The sequence below is a fragment of the Malaya genurostris genome, chromosome 2, assembly GCF_030247185.1.
Source record: "Malaya genurostris strain Urasoe2022 chromosome 2, Malgen_1.1, whole genome shotgun sequence".
Classification (NCBI taxonomy): Eukaryota; Metazoa; Arthropoda; class Insecta; order Diptera; family Culicidae; genus Malaya; species Malaya genurostris.
This window is the reverse complement of record NC_080571.1, coordinates 305,520,597-305,535,409: the sequence shown is the minus strand read 5'-3', so window position 1 is coordinate 305,535,409 and position 14,813 is coordinate 305,520,597. Positions and strand designations below refer to the sequence as shown.

Genomic DNA, 14,813 nt, shown 5'->3' with positions numbered 1-14,813 from the left:
TATACCTGCCAATATAGAAAAGACTACCGCGACTGAAATATTTTTCGGTAGTAGTGTGCCATCTAGTGGCTAGTAGTCATTACGGTGTTAAAGTTTTTTCGGTGACAGTGCGCCACATAGCTGCAAATTGCAGAACCCAATTCAGCCATTTATGTTGGTTGAAAACAACGTTTTAATTCTCTAATTCAACTAAAAAATTAGTTGAATGGAAATGAAGTGTGCCTTAGCTAAGAAATGACAGCACGTTGAATTGGTGAATTCAACTAAAAAATAGCCAATTCAATAAATATGTTATTATTATTAAGGAAATCAGAAATAAAAAATCTAAATTAGCAAAAGTAAGATTTTTTTAGTTGTCTCAAAAAATAACTAACTAAAATCAGAAAATCAACTAATTTTTTCGCCAAAATGCTGGTTTCGGTCTTTCCGTGTATATATGGCCATACGAACCGACTTCGATTATTTCGGTTCCCGGAAGTACCTGCGATAGTGGAACTCACTTCGTTTTCTCAGGCTGCGAACCATTTCGCGGTTAATTTTAACTTTTGGTTAAAATCTGACACTCGAGTGGTTAATTTGTTGTTGTCAAAAATAACCCTGCTCGAGAGCATGGTTATTTTTGACAGATCGATGGTTATTTTCCAACACTGAAAAAAATCTTACGTTGAAAATTCTAATATTAATTCTTTAGTTGAAATTATTTCCAGTGGAAAATAAACCCAAATAACTTTCCGTCCGTCAAATTTTGAAATGGGCCGCAGTTTTAGTTAAATTTAACTACTCGACACAAAATAACCGCTCGAGTGTCAGATTGTAACCAAAAGTTAAAATTAACCGCGAAATGGTTCACAGCCTCAGAGATAGCCTATATGACCTATATGATAACTGTTTCATTTTGTAGCTTATACTAATTGAAAAAAACCATTTTGTATGGCATCATTACATCAGTAGGTAAATTAAACAGGTTTTTAATTCAGTTAAGACTAACAAACTAACATGATTTTGGTTATTCTAAGCCGCTAATAAGTTCTATTCGTCCTGTTTGATTGTGATACTTCATAGAAAAAATGCACAAAACGTGTTTTTATAACAATTTATTCAATATTAGAGTCAAAAACGAACTCAATTACCGCTTGATCTACTCTTTCCTTCACCGTCTGGTAGCCGGATGCGACATCCTCTCGTATAGTTTTGAAGCTTCCCGCCATTGTTATGATAACAGCCTGCTCGAGCCTAGCTAAACTAAATTAACATTGTTAAATGGGAATGCCGAAAAATATTAACGTAATATTCAATATTCGAACGAAATAAATTAGATTATAAATAAAAAATTGCGTGATTAGGAAACCCGATTGCCGTTGGAAATGTTTTTGGTGTCTTATTTCTTTCAATTCTTGATATGTTTTGCCTCATTTTTTTCCACAAGTAATGAAAACTCAGTTTTGATAGAATCAGCAATAACGGAATGAAGGTTCCAGGTATTTTAGTTAACATTTACAATTTACGTTTTACAATTTTAAAAACTCTGAAAGGCCGAACTTCTATGAACGATACTTTGAACGAAGGTTCTCAATTTGGAAATGGAACTATTTCAAGCAATAACGCCAAATAACTGTTGGGCGTGAAGGCAGTAATAGAATTTTTATCTATAAAATTAACGCTTTGCAAATGAAAATTCACTGAATGCTGATTTGTGTTTAAATATCGAAAAAAGTGAAAGGCTTGCAGTTTAGAAAATATGTAATTGTTTCAACCAACAAAGTGATTTAAAAGAAAGCAGTAAGTTGGCAGAAGATTTATGTTTGGCTTGTTGCGTTGCTGAAAATAATAAAATTGACGGAATTTTAGAGAACAATGCTGTTTGTGTAGCTGAAATATTGATATCTCTCCATACACGTTTTAGGCGAAATGCTGCATACCTTTTTTCATATCCTTATTGATTACAGTATTACGTTATATGTTTTATTTCAAGAGCCTTATTCGCATAAACCTTATTGTTACACACACGATTGTTACGGTACATATCATATATAAAACTATCTGAAGAAAAAAGCCAGAAACCAAAAAACAAAATAGATAACGAAAATCAATTGGGCAACGAAAGAGAAATAGGTATACTGAAATGTTTACTAACCCACACCAGTGTAATCAGTAACAATCCAACACTCTTTCAGAATTTTTTTTTTTGATTTGTAAGGAATTTTCGTTCGCCTATGCCTCAATAACTATTAAAGTAAATTAGAAATTGATTTTCTAGTCTGACCTTCTACAAAGAAGTGTTGAGTTGTAAAGATTCGTTTTAATAGACACCAAGGAAGAAGAACAACAAAAAATTTCCCATGTTAGAAAATACTTCGAATCTAAATAGGTTGTGTGAAATGCACCGTACCTGTCATATTATAAACGACCCAATTGTCTCATGACCTTCCTTCGAATAAATTCTTTAAGGGTTTCGTTGTGCTACAAAGCATTAATAAAACTATTCTTGAATAAAGTCTATGAACGATGTTCGTTAATTAAAATAAGTTGAATAGATACTGACAGTTCATTGACAATATCATACATATCCGACTACGAAATTTATCGTATGTCTACAATTGTTACGAAGAAATCAACTTAAGCAACATAAATAGTAACAGGCACAGACAATCAATCATTGATCATGCTAAGGTTCAATATTATTCAAATAATGGTTGCTAATAAACCATTGATTGTAGATAACGCAACTGGATAAAAAATGGGAAATTTAAGCAACATCGATTCAACGAGAACGCACTTACACGAACATGAATAGTTTGAATATTTTCATGGTGGTGTGCCAGATATGCAGTGACAAAATAAAGTCGTTTGGAAGCATTTTATCATCAGAGTTTATTCCATTATTAACACGTAGTATAATTGTGTTCAGATGTTTTTTTTTATTAGCTCTGCTACCTAGTTTGCTCGGATAACGGTTGAAATAGATTTATTTTAAAATTTCGTCGTAGCTCTGCATAATTTGTTTTTTTTTATAAATTCCAAATCGCTTAGTTTACAGTAACATCTTATCCGAAACATTAAAACTTTAGATTCAACATCTTTGTTCATATTGTGTTTTGTTTCTCCATGTCGTTGATCTACTATTATTTGAAAATTTCAGCTTATAAAAATTAAAAAAAACTTCGATTGAAACATAACTAATATTTATATACAACAACATTTGTTTGTTCGGGATAAATTGAAAGAAAGTGAATTAATTTTTTACAAGTGTGAAGCTATCAACTTTTGGCTTTGCAAGTTCCAGAATTCTCCCGTTGCTTCCTATGAGCAATATTTTTTTTGTTCAATTTTAACGTTAAAGGAAATTATTTAAAAAAAATGATAAAACTTTATTAGAAAATGGAGTTGCCTTATATTGTTCTAAATTCAGTGCCTTATATTGTTCTAAATTCTAGTATCGTTTTCATTATTATTTTAAATCTTGAATTTCCTATCATTCACTAATTGATATTCAGCGTTGGTAATTGATGTGTTTATTTTTGCATATTTCAGTTGTAGGTTGACTTTTACGCTATCATACATAACGCATAAAATAAACTGTGTCAATATAATGAAAAATGTCATGGCCGTGATCTTACGTGTGGAAAAGCAGTTCTATACAGGTGTCGGAAGATAGGCGAAACCACAGGACATTTTGCTGAGATACATTTTCGTAAAAGTGTGAAGTTTCCATGATTTACTCTATCAGTCAGAGTTGGATGCGAGCATAAGGCGTTGATCAATCAATCTCGTCGTTTGATGAGTTTTAAACAATCATTTCATTTAAATTATATCGATATAACAAAAGTAAAATTAGAAAACAACCATATGTCAGCATCTGTATTTTGAGGTACAGTAGTTTCAAAACTGCTCTTTCACTAAGATGTCTGCCCATTTGATGCAAGTACAGTAAGTACACACCCAACCGTCGCTATAGCCGTGTATTATTGCATTTTTAAAAAGGGATCACTTGGAATATTTGCTTTGTGCTCGCAGTGATTTGTCAAGCCAAATATTTCAAAGTAACGCATTTTATTCACCAACAAAACTTGTCACGAGGTGAAAGTTTTTTTTCGTGCTTCATTCTAAAAAGTACATGATTGACTATTACATCTAAAACTAATTTTTAGACTGTAATGTTGTGAAGTTTGTATCCAACAACAGCTCAATCCAAATAAGTTCTTTGAATATTTATAATAATGGTCGCAATAACCCAGTCGAATCGATTGGAAATTGATCCGGAGATCAAGATGATTTTCGAATTTATTTCGAATCACACTGAAATCCGAATTAAACTCAAGAGTGGGAAGTGTTAAGTTAAACTGAAGAAATATAAATGTTCAAAATACTTTAATGTTTCTCTGTCAATATCTGGTGGTTTCGCTTGCTTAACCTATAAACAGGTCGAGCTTCAAAATATTATCACACAAACACCGATGCATTTTTCATTTTGTGAGGAATATATGTGCTTCATTTTCTTTACGTTAACATATCTAGTTATGTGCATATATACTTTCTCTATGGTACTCTTAGTTCCGGTAGAATTGTGTGTAAGAACATTTATGCAGTCGCGGACATCCTACGGATTAACCTTATGTTTACCTTGTTATTCTATTCCTTAGCTGCGGGAACGTGTTACAGAGGGTATGTTTCGGTTTACACTCTATTCATAATCAAATCATCCAGATTATAAGATCTTCTACGAGAAACTCGGTGTTTTGCGTCAAAGCCGGTTTTCAACGACCTTAGGATTCTATCCTACTATCACGAAGTTTGCTTCACTCACTGATGCAGCTACCAGATTCTGTTTTTTTTTTCGCTGATGTTTGAACCGCGTTCAATGTTTGGTCGCTCGTGACCTTTCTTGAGGCACTTTTCCAATCGATGACGGATGTCGTGGATGTCGAGTGAATATAAGAGGTTATAGTATGCGAGAATTGGACTTTCTCTGTGTTTGCAACGTGAATGTGAGTGAATGCAAAGTCATTGAAGATGTTTTAAAAACCAAAACAGTAAACAGCGTTTGAGGATTATGGAAATGTGTTGAATGACAGTATCATCACCCGACTCTAAGTAGCGTTCAATTCACTGTCTATCAATACATATCATTGTAGCAGGACGACGTGGAATTTGTTCTACTGAAATTTCACTCATTATCATAATTCAATCTTCGTTTTTCGTTGACTATGTACATTATTTTGTACCTGTAATTACGATGGTCTCACAGGAATCTGCAACTAGCAATGAATGAAATTTCGAGATAAAAATGAAATGTACAATAGACTAGCTTAACAATAAATCTCATCAACTTGTATCTTATGCAAATTTACACAGAATGCTTTATATTCTAAAGACTGTATTCGAGAAATATGAGACACACTTATTTGTTTGTAACTTTTTCCGTATATTGATTACCGAAATTTTTCTACACATACGACTTTTTTGCTAGTTAAGATTACGAAAATGACTGCTTTCATAGACGTTGGAACATCAACTCATTATGTTAACGTATCCCTTGTAATTCAAGCCATTCAAGTACCAGGAAACGTTATCCGCAGATCCGGTGAAAACCAGGAAAATATTGAATCTCTTCAGGTGTTGACTCAATATTGGGCTCTGGACTACACGTAGATAACGAATAACACGTACTTTATGATCAAAAAAGAACCGGAATTTTATTAAAAAACGCAAAATTTCAATTTTTAATAAATTTCTTTATAATCGTCTTCAAAGTACTCCTGTGGCAATACATGCATGCCAACGCTTGATCCAATTTTCCATACAAGTTTTATAGGCTGCCGAAGGTATGTCCTTTAGTTCACGCAGCCAATTCTCTTTTATGGTCTCTATGGTCTCAAAACGCGTTCCCCGCAATGGCAATTTGAGTCTGGGGAAGAGAAAAAAAGTCACCCGGGGCCATATCTGGAGAGTACGGTGCTTGGTTGATGATATTGGTTGAGTTTTTGGCCAAAAACTGCGACACAACCAACGCTGTGTGAGCCGGCGCATTATCGTGGTGCACGCTTTTTTGGCACCAGCCAAGAAGCGACGCGTTTCAAACCCAAAACATCAGTTAAAATGTGTTCGGCTGATCCATAAGAGATGCCCAACAACACAGCAATCTCTTTAATCGGTACAGAACGATTTTGCAACACGATTTGCTTCGCCGAATCAATGTTTTCTTCAGTAACAGATGTTGTTGGGCGGCCAGGGATCTCATCATGATCCAAGCTTGTACGACCACCTTTGAAGCGTTTATACCACTCGTATGCCTGTGTTTTTCCTAGACACGATTCACCAAAGGCCTTTTCCAACATTTTCAACGTTTCGGAACACTTAAATCCATTTGCAACACAAAATTTGATGCACGCACGTTGTTCTAAATTTTCATCCATTATAAAAATCGCCACACGAAAATTTTTCAACCTCTTTGTATAGACGCCAAACTAAAACTAATCGTACGATATGCGTCAAAATTTGACAGAATGTGTATAAAAGTGTTGCCAACGTTGAGAGAATAAAAGTTTACCGATTGGACAAGCGCGGGAATTTTAAAATGAAAATTCCGGTTCGTTTTTGATCATAAGGTATTCAATTCTGCGTGTATTTCTCATACAAGCGATTCCACTGAATAGGAAAAGTTACGGAAAACTTTCAAAACAATTTGATTTTATCATTCATCAAACATCTAACGAGCAATTTCATGGCAAAGAATAGGTTCGATTATGCTATAACGTTGGAACCTTATAGAAAAATGTTGGGAAAAATTGAACAGAAGTTAAGGCGATCGTTCTTGTGTGTCTAGTTTTTCGAATATAATCTTTAAAGTTTAAATTACTAATCATAAAAAAAAAACTAAAAGCTTGATTTTGTTGTTTGTTTTCTAATAAAAAAAATCAAAATATTGTCAGCTTTTATAGATGAGGCAAAAAAATTTTAAAAGTTGGTATAAATCAACTGAATATTTTATGATATAATTCTAACGACAAATGAATATGTGTTTTGTCTTAAAAAATTATTATGTTTGTTGTGTTTCACTCTCGTTCTCACCTACTTTTTATAATCAGCCATACCCGATCAGACAGGAAATAACAAAACTATAAAAGAATGAATAGAAAACCGTGAGACATAATTTTGATAGTTTTTTTTGTGATCTTCGGATTGGGTATGGCGGAAATTTAAAACAGACAGTCAATTGAATACTAGTACAAAAAAGTAAGGAATTGAAGTTACCAATAAAGCTTTTCCTGCAAGTATTGTCAACTCCTGCTGACCAGGAACGTTTGTCATTTAGTGAATACTAAAATAGATAGCATAGAATTCGACGAATATCTTCGATAAGGACGTCCCTAGTAAAGTTTTACTGTAATCAATAGCCTCGTTTAAAATGTGTTGGATATTTCGTAGTTTTCGTTAAGACAGCATTATCATAATGTGTTAAAACATATCAAGCTAGAAATTATTAGTGATATGGACAAAATTTGTACATCTTTGAATCACTTTTATTATTAGAACAAAGTATTATGACATGCAACACAAAGGAATACTGAAGCGATTAATCAAGCGCATCATGCGGCGAGTAAGCTTATCGTGATTAGAATAATGGGTAAAAAGTGCAAATATTAAAAAAAAACATTCAGTTTTGGCATTACAAAATTTATATCAAACATTTGGCGAGCACAAATGGGTTAGATATTGAATAGTATACAGCTTATTTAAGTTCTGTTCGTCACAGCATTAAACTGAGCATCATCTCAAAATCCTGCATGCTTAACTATATAACCGGATACTTAGATTCATGTATTAGATGCCGATGTTTTACTCCCACAAAAAGATGACGGGGAAGAACTAGGAACCTCGAACGGTGGGAATCGGTTAAACATAAGAAAAATTATTATTTTTCAGAAAACTGGAAGTACGATGACTTTAACCTCGGATGATGAATTTAAGGTATCAGAGGTAATACAACAATTGTAATCACTTTTGATAATACTTGGAGAACATCAATCAACACTGTAGCTGAGAACTTGTTTTATTTGCGTAGTAACAACAGTTCACAAATACGCAAAAGCTGTAGTTGAGCCTTAAAGGTCTTGGAGCCGATACATTGATATTAGTGATTTTAATCTTTTAGTCAAGCTAAAAAAACAGAGAAAAACTGAGCCTTTGTTCTGAGTATTGCAATAGAATAAAGAATTATTGTAAGTCTGAGGTAATCTGCTATTCAGCCAAAAACATCCAAACTTGAATCAGATATTTAATGGCGTTTTCGTTTTTAATTTGCACTACACCGGTGCCGTGCTACACTGAGGCATGAATAAACGAACAAATATGACGAAAACATAAACAGCAACCATTGACCACAATAAACGATTCCATTGCACAGAGTTACACCAATCTTTTGATGAGTGCTACACCAGTGGTATCGGTGCAGAAAAAGTGTAGCACTGGTGTAGTGTAATTGGTAAAAACGAACGGTTTCAGTGCAGCTTTCGCTACATCAGTGTAGTGCAATTTAAAAACGAAAACGAAACGAAATTGTAGGCGAAACTGGACTTAGTAAATTCAAAGTGAAATCACAGTATTGTAGCTTGAATATAACTAACGTTAATAAATATTCCCTTTGTACATGAATACACTTTCAATAATTACAAGTAATCTGTCGTCTCCAGGTTCAGAAAAACTCTATGCGCGAATGTAAATTTTTAAATAGAAAGAGCATATTTGGGTTATAAATTTTATGATTGAAAAAGCTCGCATAAGAACAAACCGATCGTTGACTCTCAGTGTTCTAAATTATTTGCTAGGTCCAGATGAGTCCAATATTTTACTCGTCTCTTGAAATGTCAGGTAATTCTCGCACACCGTTAGAGATGTCTTTTGGCTCACAAATAAACAAATTATTGTGCAGTATCTCAAACAGAACAGGGACACAAACAAATACCAGTCGATAACAGAATAGAAATGAGTTTTCAGTTGTATTGGCATTTTTTTATTGCACGCTCAAATGCTTATATTTTGCTCATTATTTTGAATATTCTAGTATTGTTCCAAATTTCTAAATATTATCACGAATATTTATTTTCGTTTGGTTTGGTAAAATGTTTCAAAAATGTTTGTATATCATGTTTTTCCTTTTTGTTTTAATATTCTCAAAGTATTTCACAATCTTCCGTTTTTATTTATTATAACTTCAATCTTTTTGAACTTCCCAAATCAATCGCATACAATATTGGTTGGAATGTTGTACGCACTTGTGGAATTAAAAATCAAAAAACTACTCCTTTCGAGTTTATTTATTTTCATCGCCAATCAATAATCATTCAGCTTTTTCACCTTATGGTTCGTCAAATAGCCTTTTACTCTTATTGAAAACTGTACGTGGACTGATTTGCGAGTTATACTTCGTAATAAGTTATCTTTTTCTCTATTTATCACCACTATCAGGATAGTCGTTTTTCATTGGTCTCTGAATTATTTTTCTCTCATTTATCAAACGAAATAGTCTACAAACTTCCAAATCGAGCGAAGCGTTGCTTTGTTGGGTTTCATAGTGTAATTATTCTTCATTCGCGGACGGAATTTTGTTTATCATTAATAGAAAATATTTCTCATAAGCAATCAATTCCAAACTGGATAAAGTGAGTATTTTCCAGAATGTACTATAATCATATGGTGAATAATTATCCAGTTCTGTATTAGGTAACGGGAAGCGACCATGATTGCAAATAACACAAATATCAAAAGAACTAATACAAAAACCTTGACATTTAAAAACATCATCAAAAAATGAATACAAATGAGCTGAACAACTAAAACTCAAATCATCGCTTCTCCAAATTTGTTAACTAAATGTTTTATATCTAAAGCTGTTGGCAAAGATACGTATACTATCATATACTGATTACTATTATAAAACGCAGAAATAAGTAATTCAAGAAACACTATTTTATAAATGAGTTATTAACTTTACTATTTACTGTATGCAACATAAATTTCGGAAGTGAATCGTTGCATTGATTGTTTTAGCTCATCATAGCATAAATAGAAGCTAATTTGCTGAACAAAACCTAATAAGATGAACTGGACCTACAAATGCAAAACATCAGATATGCTATTATTGAATAAAGTTTGATCATATACTATGATTATATCTGATTATTAGACAGTGGTTGAATGAGAATACATTTTATCGATGAAGAGTTTGGTGCGTTTTTTTTGAAAATGAGTACTAATAGCATGCAACTGTTGCTACACCAATTACAGTAAACCGGGTGGTATTGAAAACTACCTGTACTATGTAGAACTATTCATGTGGGCGGAGCGAAATTTGAAAATAATAATTATTTACAAATCAAAGAATGTTCATTTTTGTTTTAATATATATATACAGATTCTGTATGCTTTTGTATTTAATGCAGTCTGTATTCATTATTACCAGTAATAGTGGTATTTTCTGCTTTGATTATTATTATAATATGCCTCTTTTTCGTGTCTTTTAGAATATTTCCTGGTGGAATCTGCTATGTCAACTAGCTCTTTGTTTCGAACAATGTGATAACGGGTATAAAAAGTAAATATTCAATTTCGTTAGATTTTAATATGTTCATAAAAATCTCTGATTCTAAGAACGTGGAATTATACCTACTCCAAAAAACTCCAGTTCGTGACGATAAGCAAAACATATATATTATGTTTACATATATTGTACCATTGTTACTGAACTGTCAAAGACCAGGCATTCTTGCGGTCAAGGAGTGGTGGGTCCCATTAACAGTTCCGAATGTTCGCCGTGAAGGTTGGTCGCATTTGCTTATGCATCATGCTTTCAAATGTTTCAAACATGGATACATGTTAAAATATAATAACCTTTTAAAATCATATCAGATGAAAAGTAGCGATTTTCGTTACTACAGAAGCATTTTTTGTTACATACGAAAGTTTACATACAAAAACAACTAACCCAAAAAGGAAATGTAGGAAAATTAGTACAGTGATCCGGAATAATAAATTAGCCCCCTGACTGTGCTTCACCAAAAATAATCAGTTGAAGTGAGAATCATGAGTGAATAACTCACTATAATTATAACACTCTGGTTTGTCATGCTAATTTTGTTTTAAATGTTAGAAAATTGTGATTTCAGTTTGCACGAGGTTTACTTGCTTGGTATATGCAGAACCTTGGTTATTCTATCATGAATTAGAGAAATGGTGCAATTGGATCATATAATGCTCAAATATCGATCAAGTTGATTTACTTGTTCATATGAAATGATGCTTTTATTTTCTTTTTTTCAATGCTGTCATATCTATTTTTATCTGTTTCTGAGAACTTCTTATTTCAAGTCTGTCAAATGGCGATTTTCTATTAAACTGGGAGTAACCTGTTTTTGCGTGTTTTTTCTTGGAGTAGGTAGTAGCTAACTATTCACAACTTTATACATTTGAGTGTTATTTTCAGCAAAATTAGAAACATCAATGCCCAACACTAGCTATTGCGGTAAAGTTTTACCAGCTAAGGTATTAAATAAGCAGGTAGAAAAAATCTCATCGTGAAAAAGTCAATACAAAACGCCCTATGAGTGAAAAAATAGGGAACAAGATCTACATTTCAACAGCTGTTCCTAATATTAATATTTTATTTAGAGACAGGCTTGTATTATGCTAGGCTACAGTTCACTTAATCATTTAAATTCTGTTTACAGCGTTGCTAATGTATTTCGTTGGCATTCATCTCAAACATGTCTGGATGATTAATAGGTTTATAATAAAAGTAAAGAAACAAAGGTTCATCAATCATTAACTTGGTATCTATCTATGTTAGTAGAAATTTGATCCTATGTAAACATATCTTCAAAAGTAAATTCAAACTGGATACAAGAACTATGTGACTGGACAATTAGCAGATTTCTGGTGAAATTTATGAAACGAATTCAAACATATCGTAGGCTTGCATGCAATTACTATTTCATCAAAAGATTTTACACTAAATGTGAGTTATGTATCAATGTGGAGTTAAATGGGAAACGTAAATGGGTTGCAGTAGTCTATTGTAGTTAGTTTTTTGATTAAAGTTAGGTATTAAGAAATGAAAGTAAAAATTTAATCTTATATGATTCCTAAGGGTTCTAAGAACGAATTATTGGATTGGAGGATATGAACAAGGAACATTTTAAGAAATTCAAAGAGAGTACAAAACTTGGCAATTCTTTAGTAGTGATGCTCTGTTTTACCGAACAGATTGGATCACTTCAATACGAGGTTCGAGATAAAATGTTATACTAATTCTGTTTAAAGCTTTGGGATTTAAATTAAATATAGAAGACCCATCAAATAACGAAGAAGAATCTTAGCTCAGTGTGATTAACAGCTTAGGTTTGTATTGTGTGATCAGTTCGGAGATGTAATGCTGCTATTTTTTTAAATGTTTTTCAAATGTTTGTGTAAGCTGTATTGTTCCAGTACAATTGGCTTTCAACAAGCAGTTCGAATTCAGGGACGCCTTTGACGAATGTTTATCTACCGACTATGAAAAAAAGGTTTCTATCCGGTTTCAAGAGGTGGATCAAAACGTAGATTTTCGACTTACCGATATACCCTTTGTACAGCATTCAACAGAAATACCGCAAGCATACTACTGATACATATTTTCACATTGATATAGTAGGTAACGAACAGACTAGGGCTTGAATTACACATATCTTCCTCACAAAAACACATATGACCATTGCCTGAACTTTCCATCATACACACGTGATCTACCATAAATAAGTTTATCTGTAGCTGTGATGTACACATCCGTCTTACAACCTCATAAGCTATCATATTTTAAGTTTTTTAAGACGACCACGTTTTACATTTCCAACAGTTTGGTTTGTACCGAATATGATTATTTTATAAAAATAAAAATACATTTTTGATACACAAGTTAAATGTAAAGCGCAATAAAAGTAAAAGATGTAGGTGGAGAAAAATAGAAGAAAAAAGTTCATTAATAAAACTGTATATGTAATTATTTCAACGATTGAACTATCTACACACAAAACAAACACACTTGTAATGTCGTACATTTCGATGTTCGAATCATATAACAAAATCTCAACATGTAAAAAGATTCATAAAACCTCTTTGCAAACATTGTTATTAAAACAGATATCATTCGAGACTATATTCGAAAAAAAGAGAATTACTTATTCATTTCAAACTTTAAAACGTGATAAATTAGCTGAGATTAGGATTTAGTTTAGCTAATAGCTTGAAATGCAAGGCATATATTTTGTAAAAATGACATTAACTCGCTCTGTATAGCATTGCGGTTCAGAAGATAATGCTGGTAATGATCAACGGAACGTATATCAAGAACATGAAACTGATGCCTGGTCAGAAGTTCTAAGCATCTATTTCCGGTTTACTTTTGCTAGGAATGTCCAGAAGAAGAAACTCCGACATGAAATTTCTTGTCTGGCAGGCGTTTTGTGAACGTGGCAAAACGAGTTAGCTCTGTACCCCATATCGTACATTATTATACTAGCTCTTTAAAAATAAAATGCTTTGAAATAGTGTTACATTTACTATTCTGCTCTAAACATGCACATAAATAGATGTAAATTCACAGAACTTTTTTATCTCTGAAATTGAGGTTCATTTAAGCAATAATATTGAAATATAACATGTTGTTCCAATTGGATGTTTTGCGATCATTTTGGGAGTTCAGTTTTGTGATAATGCAGTTGTTGTTGCTAGATGAAGTAATCCAGAAGTAGCTCATCGGTATTGAACGAATATAAAATTAGGTCAGGTTAAAATTCAGATGATTTGTTTTAAAAAAAATTTTGAATGTCTCATGCGAGCAGAGACACCATACAGTAACTAACTCCAACTCGAGCTTTTGTAGGAAAGGACTAATCTAGTTTCAGATTCAACAAAAACATGTTTTGGGTGTATTACTTCCTAAAACTTGGTAGTAATTATTTTGAATGAAAAAACAACATAAAGTAATATTTCCAACTTGCCAGTTTATCCAAACACTAAATTTTCAGGGGAATCTATTTTTTTATATTATGGACCTTTGAACTATACATATTTCGCCCACTCTTCCGGAAAATACCATCGTAATTTTTTTTTTCGAGTCACCGTTCAACGAATCATTTCTCAACTACTTAAAAATTGGCGAGCCTGGTGACCTCGAGTGGGGCGAGGTCTGGAGGGTATGGGTGGTACGATAATATCTTACAAGTTTCTTTAAAGTTTCCTTTACTGGTACAGTCAATTTGAAATCTCTATTTTTATTTTGACGATAGTTTGTCTCACGGATCAGGGTCATTCTGCCGAAATCCAGTTTGCCAAAAGGGTCATTTAACCGAAAAGATGATTTCGCCGAAAAGATAATTGAACTGCCATCTCCGCTAGCTTTGATCTGCTTCAAGTGCTGATGAGCCGACGGCGAAACGTGAAGAAAATTAAAATAGGATGTGTTCTTTTTTGTGCAAACCAAAAACCCTTTAAGGTCTGAGGCCAGTTTGTTTTAGGGTGCTTTAGAGGGCTATTTTCACGCTTAACGCGATTTTCTCAGAAACGGTGACGATATCAAAAAACCCAACTGACAATCTCTTAGAAAATTAGTTTAGATTATTCTGTGAAAATTTCAGAATTGCATAGCTGAAAACGGCAACTTTCAACTTGTTCATTCAATATCAAAGACATGCATAAAAAATCTATCCTGACAATGTCTAGATAATTTAATTTAGATGCGATCAGTGCATGAAAACACAAATGTTGTCGCGATAAAAATGAAG

General features: G+C 33.0%; 1 protein-coding gene across 4 annotated transcripts in view; it reads right to left on the bottom strand.

The window, feature by feature from the left end:
• Positions 1-1,079: 1,079 nt before the first annotated feature.
• The window catches only part of LOC131430958 (protein quiver), a 36,841-nt gene continuing 23,107 nt past the window's right edge, over positions 1,080-14,813 (bottom strand). For all 4 annotated transcript variants that reach the window (XM_058596277.1, XM_058596275.1, XM_058596276.1 and 1 more), the window contains one exon: positions 1,080-12,836. In XM_058596277.1, the coding sequence (XP_058452260.1) occupies positions 12,604-12,836 (233 nt within the window). In that variant the 3' untranslated portion in view covers positions 1,080-12,603. The remainder of the gene's footprint in view (positions 12,837-14,813) is intronic.